The sequence below is a fragment of the Polistes dominula genome, unplaced genomic scaffold (assembly GCF_049000335.1).
Source record: "Polistes dominula isolate Pdom_NZ unplaced genomic scaffold, Pdom_raw_medaka contig_27, whole genome shotgun sequence".
Lineage (NCBI taxonomy): Eukaryota > Metazoa > Arthropoda > Insecta > Hymenoptera > Vespidae > Polistes > Polistes dominula.
The window spans coordinates 960,629-986,965 of record NW_028300906.1 but is presented as its reverse complement, the minus strand read 5'-3'; the positions used below and the strand labels follow the sequence as shown (position 1 = coordinate 986,965).

The following is a 26,337-nucleotide window of genomic DNA, read 5'->3' as shown; positions in this document are numbered from 1 at the left end:
TTCAAATTAAAAAAGAAATACTTTAGAGAAAGTGAGAAGAAAGTAATAATAATTAAACGAAAAGAAAGATGTAATAAAAAGAGGAGATGTTGTATAAAGAAGAGGAATTTTGAAATTTGAATTTTCAATGTCCAAATTTCGATATCAAAAGAAAAAAGAGACGTATGAACGAACGGATGTATTTTTAAAAAAAGAAAGAAAGTAATTTTGAATTTATTCATCTTTTTAGTATAGGAAAATTGTTTGTTTGTTTTTTTTTTCTTTCTTTCTTTCTTTCTTTCATATTAAACAATTTAGAAAATAAAAAAGAAAAAAGAAAAAGAAGAAGAAGAAGAAGAAAAATATAATTATAGACGATTATACCCTAAAAATACGCATTGTAGAAGAAAAATCATCGAGAATTAAATCGAAATGATCTGACGAATAAAAAATACAATAAAATACAATAAAATAAAATAAAAATATATTATCTTAGATCTGTCAAGTTGTTTTTTTTTTCGAAAAATATCATTGCCGATGAACTGCTGATGATGAGTACGATCTAGAAAGAAAAAAAACAAAAAGAAAAAAAAACTAGAAAAAAATTAAATGCAAGAAGTTGACGATGATGAAGAAGAATGTTTAAAAAAAAGAAAAACATACAATAATAATAATTAATAATAATAATAATAATAATAGTAATAAAAATAATAATAAAGTACACAAAACGTGGAGAAGAAATCGTAGATGGACGATGCATGTGAAAAAAAAATAAAATAAAATATATTAAAATAATAATAAAAATGGAAGACGAATAAAACAAAACAAAAAACTAAAAACACATGAAAAGAATATCGAAGAAGAATTTTGACTATCTCCAAAAGAAGTTGAAAAAAGAAGATGAAGAAATAAATAAATTAATAAATAAATAAATAGATAAATACGTATCAAAAAAAAAAAAAAAATAAAGGTTTATGGTGAGGTTGTAAGTAAACGAAGAAGAAAAAAAAAACAAGAAAAAAGAAAAATAAATAGAATAAATGCAATATATGTATTATATACATATACAATGAGGGTTCTTTAAAATCGTACATCGTTATTTAAGATATAATATACGTGGGATATAATTAAGTAATATTTAAACAATAGTACATATTATTATAAAAAAAAGATTTCAAAATAAAATTGATCATTGTGTCGAGAAACGTTAAAAACAAATTTATTACAGTTTAAACAATCGATAATATTAATATATGGTACTATATTATATTATATTATATTATATATTATATTATATTATAGTATTGTATTACATATATATAATATATTATATTATATTATAATATAGTACTGTATTAATATAGTACTAATATAGTACTGTATTAAAATATAATATCTGAAATGTGATATTATTTTTATATTTGTTTAATTTACTTGTTAATAATATAAATATAATTTACAAATAACGGTGTACGATTTTAAGGGATACTCACTGTATAACTGTATACATAAATATGTATGTATAATCGAGAACTCTCTTTAAAAAAAAATAAAATAAAAGACAACAAAATAATAACTGCATATCGGATGTGAACGAGTAGCGTGAAAAGATAATTAAATAATTCAAATAATTACTAATAATAATAATAATAATAATAATAATGTAATTAAACATCGTCTCTTTTAATTTTGTTATTTTTTAAATCGTTTACGTGTTAAACTAGAATACAATTAAATATGTATGGATGAATATCTCTAATCCTCGTGTAACATTGCTATTCTCTGAAATGAAAATGAAATGGCAAAAAAAAAAACAAAAAACAAAACAAAAAAAAACAAGAAAAGAATTAATAAGAAAATATCACAATTTTCAATTAGAAGTAATTCGAAGATCCTCACATCTCCTGCTTCGAGTGAGCTCAAATAAATCTGGTAATTTAAAATGAAAGTTTTAAAAATTAAAGAAAGAAAAAGAAAGAAAGAAAGAAAGAGAGGAGAGAGAGAGAGAGATCTTACTACCTACTATTACTATTAAATACTATTACTATTATTAATAAAACACATTACATACTATACTTCACGCATACACACATAAAAAATATAATAATAAAATAAAATAAAATAAAATAAAATAAAATAAAAAATCGTATACGAATTTAAATTCGATAATGTAAACAATAATAAACAAAACATGGTTTTACAACACCACGTGAAATAAATTATAATGAACGATATATGTATATAATATAATCGTTGCATATATTTTATTATTATTTTTTATTACTATTATTATGATTATTTTATTGATATTATTATCATCTCATCATTATTATTATTATTATTATTAATTTGTACTACTTTTATATTCATTTTCCTTTTTTAAATATCATGAATAATTATAACACATATACATACCATACTTACACACGCACATGCGTACATATGCAGCATTTAGAAAAATAAAAAAAATAAAAAAAGAAGAAAACAAAAAAAAGATAATAAAAATAAAATGAATTATAATTGATGAATGAATTCTCTAATAACTCTATTTAGCATCTTATTGTGATGTGATACTAAATAAATTATATGTATTGTGTGCAAGAGAGAAAGAGGAAGATCTAAATGATGAATTTTTCAACTACGTAAGTGTGTTAAGAAGACAATGATCAAACAAACCCGTGTAAAAATACATCAATCAATTGCGTATTGCATTTATTTTGTTTATCTCTTCTCTTTATTTGATTTAATTTGATTTGATTTGATTTGCTTTGATTTGCTTTGATTTGATTTAATTTGATTTGATATGATATTTCTTTTCTATTATATTTATTCATTTCTTAGGATAATTATAAAAAAAAAAAAAAAGAAAGAAACTTTGAAAGTATTTTTAAGATATTAACTACTATTAAAAATAAATAAAAAAAAAAAAAACTCTGTAAGAAGATGTTACGTTTTGAAAGTACATAATTAACTTGTCTCGCATCAGCTTTGTGTGTGAAACCAATTTTTATCTCCTTTGGATTGTAATACCGTCTCTCTTTTATAAATGTACAGTCTTGATCTTATTGTTTAATGTAAAATAAAAATGCAAATATTATATATACATATATATAAAAATAAAAATAAAATAAAAACAAAGAGAGAGAGAGAGAGAGAAAGAGAAAGAAAGAAAGAGTAATAGAAAAAAAGGAAGTTTCTATGCAAAAGACAAACCGAAAAATGATTGTCTCTCTCTCTCTCTCTCTCTCCCTCTCTCTCTCTCTCTCTCTACGAAAGTACTTTGCTGCATCAAAATGCATTACCATTTGTTTTTTTTTTCTTTTTTCTTTTTTTTACAATTCTTTACTTTACGCTTTATCTTCTGATAAGCATCAGAAAAAAAAACCATTTTTTATTTGTTTTAATTTTAAACACGCTTTTAAAGTACAATAAAATAAAAATAAAAAATAAAAAAATAAAGTGCAGCGGTTTCATTGCTATCGAAAAGCATCGAAAATCATTTTTTGTATATTTAATAAAAAGAAAAAGAAAAAAAAAAGAAATAAGAAGAAGAAGAAGAAGAAGAAGAAGAAAATATACAAATTTTCAAATTACTGTAAAACACAGATCGTGTAACGCTAATAATAGAATTGAAATATAAAAAGAAAGACTGTTCTCGCTAGCAAGAAAATATTTCTCTAAATATTTCTTTTCGCTTCATACATAAATATATAATAATAATAATAATAATAATAACAATAATAATAATAATAATGATAATAATAATAAAAAGCTTTGTTTAACAAAATTTTCATTCGTCTAGTGTGAGAATATAAATAAATGATATTACTTTGATATCGCTATTAAAAATATAAGTATAACGTAAATAAATCAAATATTGTCCTTTTATCGTAGATATTGGTGTTGAGAGTGATTGAAAAAAAATGATAATGAATTCAAATAATTATTACCATCCACTATGATGAACGTTGTAAACATATTTTACAAATGAATTATAATATTGCCTTTTCATTTTGTTGAATTCGAAAACATGGATATATATATATATATATATATCACTTTGTACAATATGAATATCGTCAATATAGTATCACACATACATTTACATATAATAATTCATATAAATTGCTATAATAATCCTCGTTTGTTGTTATGCACGTTTATTAAATAGCACACACAACATATATTCATGATAATTATTACAGCATATTACAGCAATAGCATGTTAACTATAGTTATGCTATTATTATTATTATTATTATAATTGTTCAAATATTTTACAAAAATAAGGGATGGTCCTCTCCTGATTGACACTAAAAATGCAAATAGAATTATACTAATTGTTTTCGAAGACAACAGAATTTATGGGCAATTGAAATTCATGAAATTAGTGGTATTAAAAAAAAAAAAAAGAAAGAAAGAAAGAAGAGAAAAAAGAAGAAAAAGAAGAAAAATCAAAAACAAAAATATTAGTTGTTTCTTACTCGTTATTATCCCTTCTTGATAACTTCTCCATCAAGTTTCTTTACACTTTAACAACTTCATATATCAGGAGTGGCCTACTTCATTATAAATATATATATATATATATATGACACAACACTTGACACATACAAAAAAAAAAAAAAAGGAACCAACAACTGTTTGTTCCATAAATAATGACTAACAATAAATTATGTTCTCATTTGAAAATCGTTTCTTATCGACTATGATCAAGCAAAATCGATCAACGATCAATTAATCGATCGATCGTTCGCAATCGATTTATCGGCCATTCCTGTCAAATGTTGTTATCTCTACTCGACATCTCCGACATAATTACGGTAATATATTGATTTGCAACTGCATAAAACAAACATCTAAAAGTAATTACTTATTTGGTATAATATGTATTAATTATATAAATTATTGAACATTGTATCAAATTTTATATTCACTTCTTGTGGTTGACAATAAACTGATTTTATAAAAAGATTTTTTTTTTTTTTGTATTAAAACAAATTACAATAATATTTTACAACTATTTTGGATATCCCCATGGATCCTTTTTCTGATCCATCAGAATGAGGGAGGATTCGCAAATTTTTTTAAATATTTCACGAAGTCGTCCTTTAGGGATAACCTATAAAAAAAAAAAAAAGAAAAATTAAATTAATTTGTAGATATATTTTATACAACAAGTATAATAATAAATAGCAAGTGCTATTTTATTTTCTTCTTTTTGTTTTTGTTTTTTTTTTGAAATACATACTTCAAACAATTTATATTGCTCGCATGCAAGGATATCGGCTAATTGTATACAATCGGCATGTTCATTCATTTCAGACATGACAGTATGTAATAATAATGCAATTTTTGGAATGCATAATTCACGTAATTTTTTTAATTGATGTTCCCTTAATACTTCCTCCCGTATTGATGGTTCATTTGATTCATTATCAACTTCGTCTGAATTATTATTGGTGTCAACGAGCCAACCACCATCAGGAAATAAAAGAACGTTAAATAAAAGCTGCTTAACTGCCTGATATATAAAGAAGAGACAATATTATTAGTATTAAATTTGATTTGTCTATTTAATTAAAAATTACTTCATTATCATTTTAAACATACCTTAGTATGATGTTGCATAGTACATTTCCATCTATCTAATTCGGTATTATATTGAGCTTTCTTATGATCATAAGCAACTTTTTCAGTGAATGTTGCATACGCTGATAAATCTTCCAATGGAGTTGGTTTACCATGATGGAAGTGATGAAACCATTCCGAAAAGCCTTCCTGTGCGTCAAGATATGTTTTATAACAAAGAAATTCTCTAATAGTACTTGATGCTTTTTTTGATAAATTATCAGTTAATGTAAGATTTGCGAGTGTATTTTCCATAGTTGAATAATCAGACATTACTGATTCAATAGAATCTGGTGGGATCTAAAATAAATATGTTTATATATATATATATATATATATATATATGTTTATATATATATAAAAAATAGTTTTAAAAATGAAATTAAATTAACGTTATTAAATAAAATAATTTCTTTGTTACTTTATTGAAAGCTTTGCGAGCAGCATCGATTTTGTCATTGGTAAGAAAATATCTTATTAATGCATTAGTTTGCCACAATGCTTCCTCTCGCTGGTTTCTATAAAAAATGACCCAATCCAAAGCATTGATCTTTTCCAAATCGGCATTTGTGAGAGCACCCTTTAAATCGTCAGATTTAACTTCTGTATTTTTTTGACGTATACTTTCAACAACTGTCTTTGTAATAGCTTCAACATTCAAATTAGCATCTTCGGCAGCAGTCAAACATCTCTTGCGTTGCTCGAAATCGGTAATATTTTCTAAATACGAGGCATAATTTGATATTTGATCTTCCTGTGGTAAGGTAGCTGTATAAAATGCGATCAAAATTGGATCGCCTATTTTGATAAGAACTCTAACATATGCCTGTAATACTTTATCTCCTATTTTATCTTTCATATTTTTTCCAGTTTGTCGTAAAAATAGAATTAAATGTGCTAAGAATCTTAAAAATTGGGGATCACAGTTTCCTAGATCAATCATTGTTTCTATTTCTTCCATTAACTTTGGAATTTGATCTAATATTAAATACTTTTGTATAAGATGATCCGGTGTATTAGCTTGAGCACGTATCAATTCATTTTTAGATGCGTGAAGTTCTTTAAAGATTTCCTCCAACGAAATATTATTCTTCCAATATTCTTCGGGCATTGGTGCATGATTTTTTGGCATTGTATCTCTTAATTCAGCTTCAACTCTAACATCCAAGAGACCCTTCATATAAGCCCACAATGCATCTTGCCAAGACATAGCTACTTGTAACAATTGTTGAACATTCCCACAAAGACTGGCATAAATAGCACGATAAAACTGACCTGAATAAGTGAAAAAAAAAATATAAATAAGGACAATAGTATAATGTACACTAACATTAATGATAATACACATGAATTTTATTACCTACACGCTTATCTTGTGAAAGTTCCCAAGCACATTGTTTCCAAAGATCTCTATTAGGATTACCTATAATTGGTAATTTAGTATCTGTCAAAGGATTATTATAATTTGGATCGTGATGAGGTACCCATCCTAATAAACATGCAGCTCTCCACGGTTGACCGCAATGAATTGATAAAGCTTGCGCTTTTTGAAGACGACCACAACGTACTTCTATAAACATTCTTTTTTCAAGTCTAATGTCATCTTCTTTATCTAAATCGTGAATAGGTTTGCCTTCTCTTATAGGAGCATCAGGATCCATAGAAGTTATTAATGGTCTGGAAGATCCAAAAGCTATTCCCATATTCTTATTTTGCAATTGATACAACGTATTTTCCCAAGCAACAGTTTTATCAGTAAAACATTCTATACTTGGTGATTTATTAGCTTGATCCAATGCATTTTTTTCTAACCAATCTATAATCAATTGATATTCCCTTACTTTTCTTTCAGTTTTATATAAATGTTCTATTATATTTTTTTCTGATATATAAGTTACATCAGAATTATCTTCCATCATGGTATCAAAATTTGACGCGTTTATCCTATTTTGATAAAGACAATATATGAGTCTCCAGGTGTTTCTTTCATTTTCTAATGCTATTTCTTCCATAGATAAGGCTGTATTTTCAACTTTAGCTTGCATACCTATAATAAAGCATACAACAAAGAATAAATACATTAAGAACAGAAATACATAAATACAACATATTCATGAATTAATCTTACATTATGCATGAATTAAAAAATGATATTTACCTCTCATTATTTCCAAAGTATCGGTACAATTTTGTATAAAATCAGCAATAGTATCGAACACTTGTAGTTCAGAGAGATGTGCTTGTATGCATTGTAAGAAATCATAAAATAATTTGGTATTAACTTCCCGCCATGGCTCGTTGGCTTTCAAAATAACTCCTGTTACGCTACTATCTTCCATAATTTCTCTCATGGTCATATCATTCTTTTCTGAACATGCCATTATATCACGTAATTCATGAGGTGCAACAGTCAAAGATATATCTAAATCCGAAAAATCTTCGACATCTTTGCGAGAATGAATACTTTTTTGCAAAGAAATTCTCTGTGGTGTTGTACTTTTAGTATTTAATCTTAAAAATGATTTTCTTTGCTTACTTTCTTGATTCAAAAGTCGTATTGACTGTGCTAAATTTTCTTTCATATTAATTTCGTTCTCCATTGTTTAATATAATTATTCTGAATGTATTAATAATAATAATATGATCACAAAGTAACATGTGAAAACATATATACTATAAGTTAAAAGTATGACTTTAAACGAAACACATACACGTATTTATTTATTTAATACTAATAACACACTTATAAAACTAACCTCACTTCCGAAATTATTCAGTTTGTAAAATTGAATTAATCGCTTTAACCTGTGAATGATTTGTTGGCTTAAAATTAACCAATCATGAAACAGGAAAAGCGATCGTTGCAGCCTCTACTGGAATTCAATAATAACTAATTAAGTTTTTTTTTCGGTTATTTACTTTTTCCGTTCCTGAATTTATCAAGTGTAAAAACGTGTATACTATTGTTGAACTTTTGTTTTTATCTTTGTGTTATAATTTGTGTTTAATCCAGTAATTTAAAATAATCATCAAGATTAATCGTTACACTATATGATTATACAATTGGAGTATTTCAAGTTGATAAAATTTTAAAGATAACGAAGCCTGCCATCATCCATCTATTCGATCAAGAAAAACTAGAAAAATCATCCTTTTTCTTCAATCTAATAAACCGAAGATTACAAGAATATTATAAACATATCTTTATTATATTATAGCTACAAATAAACTGTTAAGATAACAAAATATTCTCGCGTCATTTAGAAAGTGAACAACAAAGCATACTTGCAACTTCATCTAATTTGCTGCTAGATGTCAGACAGATCACAAATCTCACGTAACCTACAAAATGATAATGTTGCAGTATATATACATATACTTTAAATATACGTGCATCATATGCATATATTTATATTTTATTTTGAAAAGTATATTTTTTGGTCGATTAAGAACATATTCGCATACAAGGGCAGGATCAATTCGTTATCGTACTTGATAAGATGACGAAATATGTTTGGACATATCTAATACAAAATCAAATGTCATTAATAAATATCAAAAAAAAATATGACCTAAAATTTTAATGAGATTTATAAATGAAAAAAATGTTGCGTATAATTATAAAAAGCATCGATAGGTGTCTATAGTATCGTTGCGAATTTAATGCCCTCTGCATCATACAATGGTATGACGTATAGATAAAACGATACTTCTAAAATGAGTAGCAGCATGTGGAATTCAGTCAGTAGTAGGTACGATTGACTATTGTTATAGTGACATTTAACAATAATATCTAATAAAACGTTGGATAAATTAATAAGTTCGTCGTAAACTTGTTATATTCCCCCATTAACGATAGAAGAAAATGGCAACTCACGAGGATATTGGCATTGGAGATTTTTGTCCTACTGGATGAGATCAACATCGAGAAGGTCGTGGAAAACTTGAAAGTTAGGTAGGTTTTATTTGATCTCAATATTGTTTTATAACAATATCGAAATTTATCGAAAACATAGTAAGAATGTCTATTATTATTATTTTTATAATTTGTTGAGATTTTTTTGACAGTTTGTAAGAAAGAATGGGCGCGCGTCTTTCAGTTAATTTGTTATTCTTGATTCATTCATCTCTACCGAGAGGGCGTGGTTCACACTTGCAGCAGGTGGTTGAAAAGCGCTAACAATTTAAATTTTACATTATTTTTTTTAAAACAACTTAATAATAATAATAACATACATATATATACATATCTAACAAAAAAAAATACGCTATATTTATTCTTATTATTAAAATACGCGAATAATGTTTTCAAATAATTAAATATATGATCAAATTCTCGCATATAGATTTACAAAGGCATATATTAATGATTCACTAATATTTTTATTATTGCTCTATGTATAATTATTAATGTTGGAGAAAAAAAATGTCTTTAACAATGTGTTACTTTCGGTAGAACGATTGTACACCGTATAAGTACGTAATTCGCTTATCACATTTACGTGAAGTATGAGTCACCTGTTCGCTAAATCGGTGTGCGTTCGCATCATAATTTTCTTTAAATACTCATAGACGCATTACTTAAGAATGTGTCCTATTTTTTTTCTCTCTCTTTTTTTTCGTTATATGTATATGTATGCATTTGTATTTGATTGTATATTTCATCTTTTATAAATAAAATTTGCTCATCTGTTTGCTCAAACAGACTCATATCTTGTTCTTTTTTATTTCTTTAACATTTTTTGAACATACATATACACTATCAGTATGACGTGTTCATGTACTTATATTGTTGATAAAAAAAGAATAGAAAATTGTTATTGATAATAATTGATTTTGATAGAACAAATGCATATCTCTCTTTTGTCTGTAAAAAAATATTCTTAAAGTACACAGACACGCTCTCTCTTATCATTTAAAACTATATTTCTATAAACGATATAGAAATGTATATTTAAAATCGATCATATATTTACATTGTTTAATCATCTATTAATATCTATTTGTATTATTTCAGATTTAAAGGTGGAAAAATATATACCTATATTGGAGAAGTGTGTGTAAGTGTTAATCCTTATAAAAATACAAATAACTATGATGCGAACCATATTAATAAATATAAAGGTAATAGAAATTGAAATTATAATAAGCAAGATATGTCAATTTAATTTGTATCAATTAATTTGTTATTTTATATATATATATATATATTTTTTTTGTTCTTGTATTTTCATTCTTTCCTAGGAAGAGAATTATTTGAAAATCCACCACATGTATTTGCTATTGCGGATGCAGCACATCGTGAAATGAAGCAACAAGGTCGGGACACATGTATTGTGATAAGCGGTGAATCAGGATCAGGAAAGACAGAAGCTAGCAAAATTATTATGAAATATATTGCCGCTGTTACCAATTTAAGCGGACAACAGGAAATCGAAAGGTTTGTTATATTCTTAGTAGTATGTAATAAAAGATTTAATATGAAATATAAAAAAAAAAAAAAAGAAAAAAAAAATAGTAAATTATAAAACATCATTATCTAATCTATCATAATCTCTTTCTTTTTTTTTTTTTTTTTTAGATAATTTATATTATTTTTCTTTCAATTAAAGATCTTGATAATGATACTTCGTATTTGATCTTTTTATTTTTACTATAAGATAGATGCGTTCACTTATATATGTATGTATATAAATATTTAATTAATAATTTAATTATATCTTGCGTAATTTATCAATTTCAGAGTAAAGAACGTACTTATACAATCAAATTCAATATTAGAAGCATTTGGAAATGCTAAAACAAATAGAAATGACAATTCGTCTCGTTTTGGAAAATATATGGACATTAATTTTGATTTCAAAGGGGATCCAATTGGTGGACACATAACTAATTATTTACTTGAAAAATCACGAGTAGTCTATCAACAAAAAGGAGAACGTAATTTTCATTGTTTTTATCAGGTATAAATAATCTAAAACACACGTGATCGAGATTATTTGTAACAATGTTAAATGAAATATTTCATATAATATTTAATTTAATTTTCTAGCTAATTAATGGTTGTAGCGAAGCTGACTTGCATCAAATGAAATTAGTACGTGATGCTAGTGCTTATTATTATATCAATAAAGATGATAATAAATCAAATATAAATGATAAGGGTGACTATAAGACTGTTAACGGGGCCATGTCTACTTTAGGATTTTCACAAAAAGAAATCAAAACAATTTGGAATATTATCTCTGGTATTTTACATCTGGTAATATTATTTAATTATTTATTTGTAACTTTTCATTCATTCAGCTTGTATTTTTCAATTAATCTCACTTTATCACACATTTAGGGTAATATTATGTATAAAATAAATGAAGACAAACTAATCGTTGAGAAAAGTAATGCTTTAACTAATACAGCAGATTTATTTTCTATTGGTTCAAATGAATTAAGAACTGCTTTATCTCAAAGAGTGATAGCAGCTGGAGGAGAAATAATGCAAAAGACGCATACTTTAACGGAAGCTGAATATGGTAGGGATGCTTTGGCAAAGGTAACATAATATATATTATTCAAATTATATCTCATATAAAAAATTATAATGAATATGAATAATATTAACACAATATGTTTTAATTATTTAGGCAATATATGAAAGGTTATTTACATGGATCGTATCACGTGTTAATGATTCCATTAATGTAAATGACAATAACTTGTCAAGTAGATATCAAACAGTCATCGGTGTCTTAGATATTTATGGATTTGAAATCTTTGATGTGAACAGCTTTGAACAATTTTGTATAAATTACTGCAATGAAAAATTACAACAACTTTTTATCGGTAAGTTTATTATATATGATACATAATTGACTAATTAAATAACCAATACTTTTATCCTCTTTTCCTTATATTTTTTATTGCATAATACGTATGATCATATGATCATTTTAACATTGATCATACATCTATATATGCAATTATAAATGATAAGTTTATTTAATAGGATCAAGAGTCATAGAGACTCAACGCCAAGTATATACTTGGTGAGTATAGTACTTTATATGTAAATATAAAAATACTAATTGTGATCTATACTTTTTATTTTTCTTATATTTCTTATTATATGATATATATACTTATTTTATTATTATTATTATTATTATTATATTATTTCTTACACATATTTATATAATACAATTAGATGTTAATTGTATGAATGTATTGTAATATGTAAAAAATTATATATTATAATTATATGTTATAACATATGATTACAAATTTTCAGAATTGGTTTTAAAACAAGAACAAGAAGAGTATAAGAGGGAAGGAATTGCATGGCAAAATATTGAATATTTTAATAATCAAATAATTTGTGATTTAGTGGAACTATCTCATAAAGGTATATTAGCAATCATGGATGAAGCATGCCTCAACGTAGGCAAAGTAACGGACGAGGTACGATAATAAATAATTATCAAATTGTATTATTTTAATGTTCGTCTGAAGTATCATTTTCTTTTTTTTTTTTTAGATGCTTCTCGAAGCTATGGATACAAAATTAGCAGATCATCAACATTATTCTTCTCGACAATTAAAACCAATGGATAAAGAATTACAACATAGAATTCATTTTAAAATTAAACATTATGCCGGTGATGTAGTATATAACATTAATGGTTTTTTGGATAAAAACAAGGACACTCTATTTCAAGATTTTAAACGTTTACTTTATAAAAGCAATGATTCTATAATCAGTAATATGTGGCCAGAAGGTGCTCAAGATATTACAAAAGTAAATATAAATATATATATTACATATTATATTATATATTGTAATAATTACAAATTGAAATGTACATTTTCATTATAAAACAGACCACGAAGAGGCCATTGACCGCTGGTACATTATTTCGTAATTCTATGATCGCATTGGTTAAAAATTTAACTAGCAAAGAACCATTTTACATTCGGTGCATAAAACCTAATGAAATTAAATCTCCTATCGTTTTTGATGAAGAAAGAGTTAACCATCAAGTAAGATATTTGGGACTCGTTGAAAATATATTAGTTAGGAGAGCTGGATTTGCTCATAGACAAAAATATGACAGATTTTTGAAAAGGTTACTGTAAAATAACTTTATTTATATTATTATATTATATTTTATTTTATTTTACGGTACATCATTTTTTACGAGAGGATACTTTTATTTTTAGATACAAGATGATATCACAATATACTTGGCCTAACTTTAGAGGCGGTAATGATAAAGATGGAGTTCGTACGTTGATGGATGAAAAAGGTTTTTCAGATGACGTTAAATACGGTCATACTAAAATATTTATACGCTCACCTCAAACGTTATTTGCATTAGAAAAGGTTTCTTAATCTAGCATTATTATTTTCTTTAATTTATATATATATATATATAAACACACATAATGCATAATTATTGATGTTCTTCAAATTAACATATTCTTTATTTTAGGCACGTGAAGATTTGATACCAGGAATTGTAATATTATTACAAAAACAATGGCGCGGTTACTTGTGTCGACAAAAATACAAAAAGATGAAAGCTGCATTATTTATTATAAGATATTATCGTCAATACAAGAGATATTTTTATATGAAAGCGTTGGAAAAGACTTTTATTAATGTTAAATCTATGCGCGACCATGGTAAACATTTAACATGGCCAAAAGAGAATTATGCTGTTCGTCATGTTGTACCCTCGTTAAAAATGATATTTGCAAGATGGCGTGCTTGGATGGTGCTTAAAGTTGTTCCTAGAGAAGATTGGCCACAATTACGATTAAAAGTAAATCATAGAGAAAAATAGATTTTTTGTTGTCTTATACAATATCTTGAACAATTGATGAACAATCAATTTCTTATTTTATTTAAGATGGCTGCAGGAGCTGTATTACGTTCCAAAAGACTTTATTGGGGTCAGGATAGACGTTGGGAAGGAAATTATTTATCTAAACCAGATGAGAATCCTCACAATGATGTTTTCATTTCTTCGATAAATAATCTTCGAAATACAGATCATTTTAAGACTGTTCTATTCAGTTCATTCGTCAGAAAAACTAATAGGTCATTAAAAATATTCATTAGTAGGAGAATATTTTGAAGTATTGTTAAGTAAAGAATAACTAATTTCATTTTTTCAATGCAGATTTCACAAACAAGCTGATCGTGTTTTGGTAGTAACAGAACATGCTTTGTACAAATTAGAAAGTGTTAAATTTAAGACAATGAAAAAAGGTATACCTATTGCTGAAATAACTGGCTTAAGTGTATCACCTGGAAAGGATCAACTTATAATCATTCATTCTAATCGAGGAAATGATTTTATTATTTCAATCACTACCAAGGAAGATAGAGTCGGTGAACTAGTTGGTATATTAAGTACTAGATATAATCAGTAAGTAAAATTTGTTTATGTGATGATCGAAATTATTCCTGAAAAGTAAAATTATTATTATTATTATTATTAAAGATAATATGATCAATAAAATGTTTGTTAACAGATTACGTGGTACTGAATTACAAGTTACAGTAGACGTGAAATTTAAATGTATGCTGGGTAATAAGAGTAGAGTATTACGAGTAGAAGTAACGCCTGATATAATTGAACCGATATTTAAAAAAGATGGAGATCAAATAATTTATGCCATACCACCATCCATTGGTATAATCGATCCTAATTCTAGACAAGAAATCAGAACAGTTAGTTAAGTATAATTTACGGTGAGATATATAGATTTTAAATTATTTTATAAGAATATCCATTTTATATATGCATGTGCTATTATATTATAATTAGTAATATACACAACACTTGTTTTTTGTTTTTTTTTTTTTTATAAAGTATATAAGCATTTTTAATTATATATATTAATTATTAAAATATATATATATATATATATATATTTTAATATTAAAATTTTAATTACTTATTACAGTAATGAAATTTTAACGAAAATAAAAGTATTGTTATTACACATGTGAAAAATAGCTATATAACATAAGTTAATAATACAAAATACGTATTTTGTATTATTTTGTATTTTACTAAGACTATGTGTAAAAACAAAAATTTTTAAAAATAAATATACATATATATAAATATATATATATATATGTATATTTATGTATATATAGGTAATCATATATCTATTAATTATTTTAACCAACGGCTATTATTATTTTATATTGGAGTCAATTATTTAATGTCTGATTTGCTTTTTTTTTTTTTTGATTATACAAAAGAACGTTAATCTATATACATCAAACTGATAAATAATTGTAGGAACTATTTAATAGAATCAAAACTATAAGGAATGAAATTCTTTTTCTTTTCTTTTTTCTTTTTTTTTTGTAAATATCATATATATTTTTAATTAATTCATAGTAAATGTTATTAAATATAAACAATAGTAATTTTAAATCTTAAATACATGTTATATATACACAGTGTTTCGTAATATATGAATTCTCCACACTTTGTGAGAGTGAACAGAGTTGACACAAAAACAATGAAAAAAATAATAGTTTATATGAATATGTGTATTACGAAGCACCCTGTATATAGTAATCGATTAGTATAATCACATTTTTTGTGATAATTTGTGCCTAATTGCTTGATAAGAATATTTCTATAAAAAAAATTAAGAAGTAGCATCTAAGCGGCATTAAAAAATAATAATACGTTTATGTTATTTGTAAAAATTAAATATATACCATAAACATTTATTACAATAACAATTAATTTAAAAAAAAAAAAAAAAAAAAAAGAACTAGAGGTAATTATCGCTAAATATATTGATCGCTTTAATTCACCGTTGTAATCAATCAAAAATTTTATACAGATATGTTTGAAATACGTATATAAAATTATATCTCATTTGTTTACAGTTCACACAATAATATTATATAAAATATATATATATAAGAGAATTTATATAACATGAATTTTGTAAAACCGTTGAATTTGTAAACTTAAAAAAAAAAAGAAAAAAATCCCTCTGTGGGTTATCCACGTTAAAACATTAGCCATAAATTCTATTAAGCTTTTTCTATATACATTTGTTTAAATGTAAAATTGTGTGGCCTTCTCTACTTATAATCAAAATATATTTTTGTAATTTGTTTTTCTTTTATTTTTTTTTTTTTTAACCTTTGTAAAATATACAAGTGCAAGTTAATGTGCATGCAATATTGTAATTATTAATATTGTTTAAGAAAAATAATAATATTGAGTATAAGTATATATTATTATATAGGTAAAATAAAAAAAAAAAGAAACACTAATTTAGCATATAAACTTTTTATACATATACGCGTTTTAACGAATTTTGTGCTGAAATTATTAAGTAAATAAAATTGATTTCCAATTTGTGTTAATTTTATTGATTATAGCAAGAAATTAGTTCAGTCAAAATATAAAAAAGTATTACATACAATAATATACTATTACGCACCCAATATTATATAATGAAAAATAATATTTTCTAAAATATTGAAAATGTTCATAATATAATGCCCACATTTTATAGTAAATAATTATGAAAATATATATTTATATATATATATATATATAAATGTTCAGATCAGTTAAAATCTACTATACGATGGAAAAAAAAAATGTACGTATAAATTAATATTTTATATGAATTAATTATATGACAATATTTATACAGAATTTGATATATATATATATTTAAAGTTATTTTTAAAATCAAGCGTATACTTAAAATATTATATAATAAAAAATGTCATATAATTTTTGTGTATATTTTAATATTTCCACAGAAAGCATATCATCATATCATAATTAATTCAAATTTAAATGATGATAATTTGCATTAAAAATTAACATTAAAAAAAAAAAAAATATATATATATTGTTAATTAAACGAATATCAAGAATACATGTAATGTAATTATTATTTGCCATATTTTTTATTGTTAAAAGATGATATAATATTTTTTTTCTTTTTTTTTATACAAAGTCATATATCAAGTAATCTATTCGATACGTTGATAGAGGTATATGTATCCCAACTCCTTAGGTGGATTTTCAGATAAAGCAACCTGTAAAAAATAATCAGATATGAAATATATTATCACATAACAAAATGTAAACAAAAAGATAATAATATATCTATCATCTCCTATGATTTATTATAGTACTTACTCTATCATCATTATATATCACCCATCGATTATTTTTCAACAAATGACAAACGTAATGTCCTACCATCGATGACGTTCCCATATGTGATATAAATCCTACTAATTTGTATTCTGTAAATAGAAAATATATATATATATATATATATAATGAATAATTATAATTAAAACTATAATCATTTGATGATACAATACTTGTAATAATATTTTTGAAATAACAAATAATAAAATACGCACGAGTACTTCCATCTCGAAATATATCATCTGAATATCCAGCATCGCTTTCACCATCATCCAATTCAACTTGATGACTAAATATCCAATCGGCTGCGCGTTCTAAATTATTATTAGTCGCTTTGAGAGCTTTTATTGCTTGTTCTTTAGTAAAACCCATACTCATTACTGTTGCCAATGCATTGTCATTTGGTACAAATTTATCAGTTCCTACAATTTCAAATGAAATATATTACATTTTATATTTGCATTTTTCTTTTTTTTTTTGTCAAAGTAAACTTCACATTATTTTGACTTTTTCAAAATTGTTCATATAGAAATATTTATAAAGTGTTATATTTGACCTGTTTTAACATCAATTCCAGGAGGCACGAACGGATCCGCAATATCAGAATCACCAATATGTTCCATAACCCAATTAGTAGCTGCTTCTAAACCACGATTGTCGGTGAAGTACAAAGCTCGTTTACAAGCTTCTTGAGGAAAACCCATATCTGTTAGATCACTTAAAATTTTACGATCGTAGACTGGAGATGGTGGATCAGAACCAGATATATCCGGTAACAAAGTTTCTCCAGGTTGTAAACCTAATCCACGTAAAGAGCTCAGATCTATTACGTCTGGCATTTCTATAGCTACATCTAATTTAACGGGGCTCCAATTTTCCTTCATAGTAAACTTTTTCAAATGCAACAATAGAAAATCAGGAAATGTGGCCAATCTCGTTGTTCTGTCAAATTTCAAACAAAAAATGATTAATAATAATAATAATAAAAAAAAATAAGAAATTATTAATCAAATATTATCGAATGCTTACTTCTGCGCGGTTGTTTTTTCGTTCAATGCAGTACTGTAAAATTGTTCAACTATCTCCGGTTGTATAAAAGTTTCCAGGCATGACATTAGCTTAATACGTGGCCTCACGAATGCATTTGGGTTTACTTTTTGTCCATTAGCTTCTGTTTCTTTCTTCAGTGCTTCATATGCCGCAACTTCTTCCTGACATTATACTACATTTCATTACTACTATTCACTGACCATTAGATCCAACTTCAGTTGCAATTTATTTGTAGTGAGGATATTATCTGGATACTTAATTGAAAAATATAGTAATGATATGTAAATAATTACTTTTTATAAATATAATTCGTCATACCTTGTTAATTGCTGCTTCTAATGGTATAGGTAATGGTAAGATGTATTCAGGACGATAAGTATATTTCACTTTACCAGAACTTGTGCATTGATAACGTTCTTCGACCTTGAATTTAAAGCATTGCGTAGGATTTACCTGATGTCTGCTGTTACGCTGTCAAATTAAATTACATTTCATTAATAAGATGATACACATAATCTTGATACATAAAAACAAAAACAAAAACAACAAGAAAACACATTGAAATAGATTACGAAATTATTTACAAAAATACATTTATACTAATATAAATAATAAGGCATAAACAGTTCCCACAAGTTGAAAATCTGAATTTTTTTTATGAAACTTTGTAAAAACACGTTAAATATTTCATGAAAATAATCATTTTCAAATTGGATATGCCTTTGCCTGTTAAAATACAAATGAAAAAGAAGTTTCGTTAAACCGGTGGTCGATGCATTTTGATGATTTACATTTACTTTGTAAACACATTGTTTTTTTAATCTTATTTATAATGTTATGAATAATTACATCTAAAATGTTAATGAGCTGTAGGAAGAATTCCTGAGCGTCTTGTTGCCGATTTGAGGAAAAACCTGGATGTCCACGACCAATCAAGTTTTTGAACATTCTTGGAGGAATACCTTGTCGCGAGTCATCATCTGTGTTTGATAGTGGTGATACGGAATATCTTCCCGAAAGTAATCCAACTCCGAGTTTAGACCTACAATAAATATTTTCATTATATAAATATCTCAGATATAAAATTATTTGTTTTGTTAGATACAAATCTTACATTTGAACATTAAAATCATTGGCTGGATCGGTGTAATTTTGTTTATATATGTACGGTGCACCATCTACAAATCTATACAAAATATTTTTCATTATTATTATTATATATATAAAGTAAATATATAGTATTATATATAAATAATATATATATAGAGCAATTTATTACATAAATAATGTATACCTTTTTATAAAGTCAGGAATAGCAAATAACATTTGCATAACACTATTTAGATAACAAGAGTTTCCAAGATTAGCAAGACCAGTGTAACCAGCCCCATACAATGGGGTTAATTTGCTAGCAGCCTCTTGAAGAGCAACCCATTCTCCGAATTTTTGATTAAGGTCTAATTCTAACTCGACCATAGATTTATCAGTTTTTTCCATCTGAGTAATGTTAATTCCCCAATGGGCCAAGTGTTCTATTAAATTAGGATCTTCTACCATATCATTTTCATCGTACGAAAAAACATCTGCCTTTCCTTCCTTTGTTATGGTACCCAATTTAACAGCGAGTGGATAATTCGTGTTACGATAATGTTCAACTGCATGATCATTTCCACCAGTGCCATCGTAAAATTTACGTCCACAAAGAATTGAACCATCAGTTAGATTGAGCCAAAGATTCTGTCTGAGATCACATTTCTCACACTTCCAACCACTTGGAGGAATTTTTATACCATTATCCAATTGCTTCAAAGTCTTGGCATGTCTAAAAACATGAAACAAATATTAATAATATTGAAACAAAATATTAATCATTTTGAATTAGATACAAAAGTAACTTACTTAGTAACAGCTTTTATTTCACCATCCCAAGTTCCAGATAAAGTTTCAGTTTCTGCAACTTTCAATGCTGAATCTGAATCCAGTATCAATTTTACAGATAATTCCACCTGTTATTAGAAAAATGTCAAAATAATAATGATATATATATATATATATATATCGAACTTATTTAATTGATAGTAATATATTTATTTATATACATACTTGTGCTGGCAGACCCTCCCTAGGATAAGAAATTTCCGTAAACTGTGGCAATATAACTATTTTATATTCCTCGTGATAAGTATATTTTTGTTGATCTGGTGTAAATCCACCAGAAGTTCCTATGGCTAATCTCGTTATCTTTTTATCAGGACCATCTCCTTTTTGATCAGGTACAATCTACAAAACACACATTGTCAATTTTTTTTGTTTTTTTTTTCTTTCTTTAAATCAAACACAATACACGCATGAGATTGTAATTAATGAAGAAGAAAATAAAAATGATTTTTTAACGTACCTCCTTCTTTGTACGTTTTATATGAAGAAAGACAGGATTATGGGTTAACCGATAGTAATGAAGAACATGGTCTTGTCCCAACCCCAAAAATGTTGCTAGGCTAACATATAAACCTGTAGGTGAATCCTGTTAACAAAGAAGGTAAAATAAAAAGAAAGAAAAAAAAAGAAAGGGAAGAAAGAGAATTATTAATATGTATAAATATTATTGTGTGATGTATAAAGAAAAAATAGAAAATAATAATAATATCTTACTGGCGTGTCGAACGAATAAACACATTCATCCTTATATATTTTATCGGTCTGTTTTGGAATTTTGATTTTACCTAAATGCTGCATCAATTCTTCCATGATAGATTAATTCTATCGCACTAATTTGAAAGATTACTTTTAAGAATTTATAACTCAAAAATTAATCTCCTAAACGTAACCTGCCTCTGGGCATCAACTCACATAAAGCGCCGGCTTACACATTCACGTTATATCCAACATATATATATATCTATATGTATGTGTATACGTATATATGTTTTATTATATATAGATGACATGCATGAATTGCGAAAAGAGACAACTAAATAGAAATTTTGCTAAATTGATTTTAATTTTGTTTTATATATTATATTTCTTGTTTTTTTTTTGTCTTCTTATATTATATTTCTTTTTTTTATTTATTTATACAATATGATTTATATAGAAAAATGTTAAAAATACAATATGTATATTTGGAGGTTATAATCAAAATTATTTTGTTCGGAACTCCATAGTTTGGGAGTAACCCGAAAAGTACGTGTCAATTTTCAAATAATATTCTATTTTTTTATTTCAAATACAAATCGAATATTTATTTATAAATCTAATAAAAAAATAGATAAATATTATAAAGGTAATAAAAAATAAATGAACAAAAGTATTATTTATCATTGGCATACATATTTATCTATTAATTTTGGTAAATATCATATAAATTCATTCACATATTACTTCAGGAAATAAATGTGTAATATACACAATACACAATACACAATATACAATATAACGAAAAAAATATTATTATAAATAATGTAATTACTATTGGATGAATTGAAATTTTTTTTTTGTTTTTTGTTTTTGTTTTCAATACAAATGAGAAATTATTTAATAATATTTTACAAAACGATCAATTAAAGAAATAAGGAAAGAAGTACATATGCAATGTATAAATATATCTTCAATAACAAACTTAAATAAAGATCGTTATGAATATACAGCATAATAGATTTTCGATAAATAAATGTAATATGAAAATTTATTAAAGCATTTCGATTCCTAGAAAATCTTTTAGTTTTGTTAATAAGACATCGTTGTGTGTTTTATAATCCATCGCTGATATGGATAAACAATTTGCCTTTATTCTTGATTCATCCTAGAAAATAAAATCATACGTATGTGTGTTAAATGATTTCAATTGTAATTTTGTATAAAACAAGAATTTATATGTATATACAGTGTCCTATAAATGGTGGTATACTAAGCAAGCAAGAGATAACACTGTATAGTAGATACATTTTTAATCTTATTTTTTCTCAAGAAAACAATGTCTTATTATAAACATATTTTATTCTACACTTTCGATTTATAGTTTTTCATCCAGAATCATCCACGTCTTGTTTGTACCACCAATTATAATATAAGACACCTTGTATATAGTATATTTTAAATAATGTTTACTAACGTTGAAGCATTCTACTTTCATACGTAATTTGACAAGGAAATATTTGAATGTGACATCAGTCAATTTTTCCAAAAATTGTTCTTGATTGTTTTCCTGTAATTCACCCAATTCTTGAGATGTCATATTTAAAACTTTTTCAGCTTCTTCATTGAAGGCAGTTACCCATTGATTATTTATCCAATCGCTAAAATTAATCTACAATACATATGATAATAAATGTTAGATATTTAATTTGAATAAATATAAATAAACTTTATTTATTTATCTATTTTGATAAAATAGGAACTATATATATATACATACATTTGCCAAAATCCGGTATTTGAAGCTTGGATATTCTTTGTTACATTTTTCACATCTGTACATTCCATTAGCTTGATCTATCATCTTAAAATAAAGAAATGTATTATTAAACAATATATTTTAAATCCTTTCATCAAACGTATATATTCGACCAAAATCTATATGGAAGACATATAGATTCGTTGAACACATATATACGTTAATAACAATTAAAGAATTAAAATAATATGATTGAAGATTTAAAGAATATAAATAATTACATACTTTCTTTTTACAACCTTCAACTGGACACGATTTATAAGCAACGTTTTCGGATTTAACCAAAGTAATAATAAGTTTATCAAGGAATACAAGTGTTTTATTTGAATTTCTATTTATCAAATTATGCGCTTCCAGTAAACTTAACCATTCTCCATTCATACCACCTGAATTAAATGCAGATAAACTTTTAGCTTGATCAGACATTCCTATAGTATTATACCATCCACGTAATCTATACGAAAGAGAAAATATTAATATTTTCTTGATCAAATATTATAAAATATTAACCCTTATCGAACGAAACCTTGTTACACCCTATATTTGTCGTTTTGTTCATTAATATATCATTTGTTATCTATTAAATTCAATAATATCTTGTTGTAAATGATATACGTCCGATAAGAGTTGTATAAAAGTTTTGTTTTTATCAATAACTATACTTGTGAGCTTCTGGTATATCAGGATCTATTTGAAGAACAGAAGACATTAAAGTAGACAGATTTTTGCCACCATTAAATTCACCAATACGTGCTCCTTTAATAGCGATAACAGGATTATTACTTCCATTAAAGTTTTCAGCATCTGAGCCCCATAAACTCAAACATATCTACATTATATTAACAATGTTTTTACTATAATTTTATATATTATATATATTTATATAATATCCTTTCTTTTAATAATAATTCTTTTACCATGGTATTACTATCATCGATTAAAGTAACATCTCTTTTTTTAAGTTCTCTACCCGTGGTTCGTGCTCTCAGCATTTGTACTTCTTCGCAAGATTTCACAATTCCCAAAATATCTGTAAAGATAGAAACAGATATATGCATTTAATATTAAACAAATTGATATTAATTATGTAAGAATAGAAATATATTATTTATAATTATTAAGTCTTACCTACGATTTCATTTCTTTCTTTATTTTCTATAAGATTTATTGGTATAAAATCAAATTGAATCGTTGGAATACTATCAACTTCATCGTGACATGGAATTACTTCAGTTTCTGAAGTCATACTCATTTCATAATCATTCTTCAAAGTGCTGTATTGTTTATTCGCTGTTTTTAAATTACATCGTGAGATGTAATAAATTTTTCCAACCTAGTTAAAAAAAAAGCAAAGATAAAATTATAGCTTCAAGTAAGAAAAAAAAGAAAACTCTTTGAGAAAAGATATATATTAATTATACATACATTTATCATGTCAAAAAATTTATCACATTGATCTCTGAATGCTGTACATCTTATTTCACCGCTCTCATCGACCAAATCACAAGAAAATAATTTTCCTTCACCTCGTGAATTGGACCACGTTATGATATTAGATTTGCTAGTAACTCTTGCTTTGATAACCCACCTATAATATAAGATTAATTAAAACTTAAATAATATATTATAATATATTTGAAATATATATACAAGATATTAATATTGATACAACTTACTTATTTTGATATGGACTCAATGCAACAATAGGAGTTGTTGTTATTTCAGATGAATGATCATAAGAACTACTTTTTGGAACTGTTATTAAATGAAATATCATAATGTAACAAAACGAATAAAATGTAATTTGGAATAAATTACTATTAAAAAAAACTTACCGCTGGATGTTACCATAGGTTTTTTTACAGTGCTTGTTTGTGGTTTCGTTGGTTCTGCATCTCCATTAGCATTGTTATCAATATTTACGGGATTTCCTATTTTAGAACCAACTTGTTCGCCAGGAACTTTTACATCAATGCTCAATATCACCATCACACGTCTATTTAAATATACATAAATAAATAAATAAATAATTACATTTTTTTTAATAATAATAATAATAATAACATCAATATAATTCAAGATTAATACTTACTTTTGTTTTCCACTATTATTAACCACACTTACAGCATATCTATTAACCTGGCATATAGAAAAATCAGTCAACTCTGTTATCTTTGAATTTAATTGTGTAGCTAACATAGTAAAAGAGTTAACTCTTTTGCCATCAGAAACTAATAATCTGTAACGTTCTCCAGTGTTTTGACCAACTAACTTTTTATGACCCTAAATTTAAAACATAATATAATATTACTTTGGTATACAGCATACATAAACAATAACTATTTACAATATTTATTAGAACATATATATAGATGTTGTAAAAAAAAATAACCTAAAAGAATTATTAATTGATAGATTTATAATATAGAAGTGGTAATCATTTTCTTACCAGTATTTGAATAATTGGATTGTCAATATCCTCCCCTGCCATGATTTTCTTTAAAGAAACATCAAACGCATTATCAAACATTGTTGACATGCATAAAATATTTAAATATGTTCAAACATGATACAAAAATATTTATTATACTTACATCTAATGCTCCTTCTGTTAAAGGAATCATGTTTATTCTTTGGATATATATATATATATATATTGGAATGTATAAAAAAAGATCAAATTACAAAATAATCCTTTGTTTCACCAAAGTACGACTATACAAATTTTTGAAATGTTGTTATATTGTGCAATATTCAATTATACCAGTAAGATAATCTATTTACAAAAAAAATTGAATTATAACAATACTGATAAATATGACTAATAAAAATTAATATCAATTATCAGTACATACTTATTCGAAATTTCAATACAAAGCATACATTTAGCTCAACAAATTACGTTGTTGTATTATACCAATATATGTCCATAGCCGATATTATTTCCCGCCTAAACGCGTTTAGTTACTAATACAAAGAATTTAAATTTTTTCAACAAAATAC

The 26,337-nt window shown here is 25.4% G+C and overlaps 4 protein-coding genes across 4 annotated transcripts; 1 reads left to right on the top strand and 3 right to left on the bottom strand.

Moving 5' to 3' along the window:
- Positions 1–485: 485 nt before the first annotated feature.
- Positions 486–8,489, bottom strand: Nup107 (nuclear pore complex protein Nup107). The gene is made up of 7 exons (XM_015328388.2): positions 8,367–8,489; positions 7,769–8,227; positions 6,971–7,657; positions 6,032–6,885; positions 5,593–5,910; positions 5,231–5,503; positions 486–5,101 (listed from the first exon to the last, which is right to left on the bottom strand). Exons 2-7 carry the CDS (start codon positions 8,208–8,210, stop codon positions 5,000–5,002), a joined length of 2,676 nt encoding a protein of 891 aa, XP_015183874.1. The 5' UTR covers positions 8,211–8,227; positions 8,367–8,489; the 3' UTR covers positions 486–4,999.
- Positions 8,490–8,949: 460 nt separating this feature from the next.
- On the top strand, positions 8,950–16,413 carry Myo31DF (Unconventional myosin ID). The gene is given in 16 exon segments (XM_089179519.1): positions 8,950–9,508; positions 9,510–9,565; positions 10,628–10,734; positions 10,855–11,050; positions 11,354–11,573; positions 11,663–11,872; positions 11,957–12,160; positions 12,252–12,450; positions 12,896–13,065; positions 13,142–13,402; positions 13,486–13,730; positions 13,825–13,987; positions 14,097–14,429; positions 14,517–14,707; positions 14,790–15,038; positions 15,145–16,413. Coding segments are annotated over 16 exon segments (3,045 nt in total). The 5' UTR covers positions 8,950–9,475; the 3' UTR covers positions 15,353–16,413.
- Positions 16,414–17,556: 1,143 nt separating this feature from the next.
- Usp5 (ubiquitin specific protease 5) lies at positions 17,557–21,755 on the bottom strand. Its single transcript, XM_015328420.2, has 13 exons — positions 21,534–21,755; positions 21,280–21,405; positions 20,985–21,161; positions 20,781–20,887; positions 20,176–20,703; positions 19,996–20,067; positions 19,731–19,923; positions 19,200–19,352; positions 18,861–19,042; positions 18,388–18,773; positions 18,047–18,253; positions 17,814–17,923; positions 17,557–17,710 (listed from the first exon to the last, which is right to left on the bottom strand). The coding sequence occupies exons 1-13, from the start codon at positions 21,627–21,629 to the stop codon at positions 17,645–17,647; spliced, it is 2,403 nt and encodes an 800-aa protein (XP_015183906.1). The 5' UTR covers positions 21,630–21,755; the 3' UTR covers positions 17,557–17,644.
- Positions 21,756–22,191: 436 nt separating this feature from the next.
- RpA-70 (replication protein A 70) lies at positions 22,192–26,321 on the bottom strand. The gene is made up of 14 exons (XM_015328412.2): positions 26,190–26,321; positions 25,929–26,110; positions 25,784–25,831; positions 25,427–25,617; positions 25,170–25,330; positions 25,011–25,089; positions 24,760–24,922; positions 24,463–24,667; positions 24,252–24,364; positions 23,997–24,163; positions 23,560–23,788; positions 23,296–23,379; positions 22,993–23,187; positions 22,192–22,683 (listed from the first exon to the last, which is right to left on the bottom strand). The coding sequence occupies exons 2-14, from the start codon at positions 25,956–25,958 to the stop codon at positions 22,570–22,572; spliced, it is 1,779 nt and encodes a 592-aa protein (XP_015183898.2). The 5' UTR covers positions 25,959–26,110; positions 26,190–26,321; the 3' UTR covers positions 22,192–22,569.
- Positions 26,322–26,337: the final 16 nt, after the last annotated feature.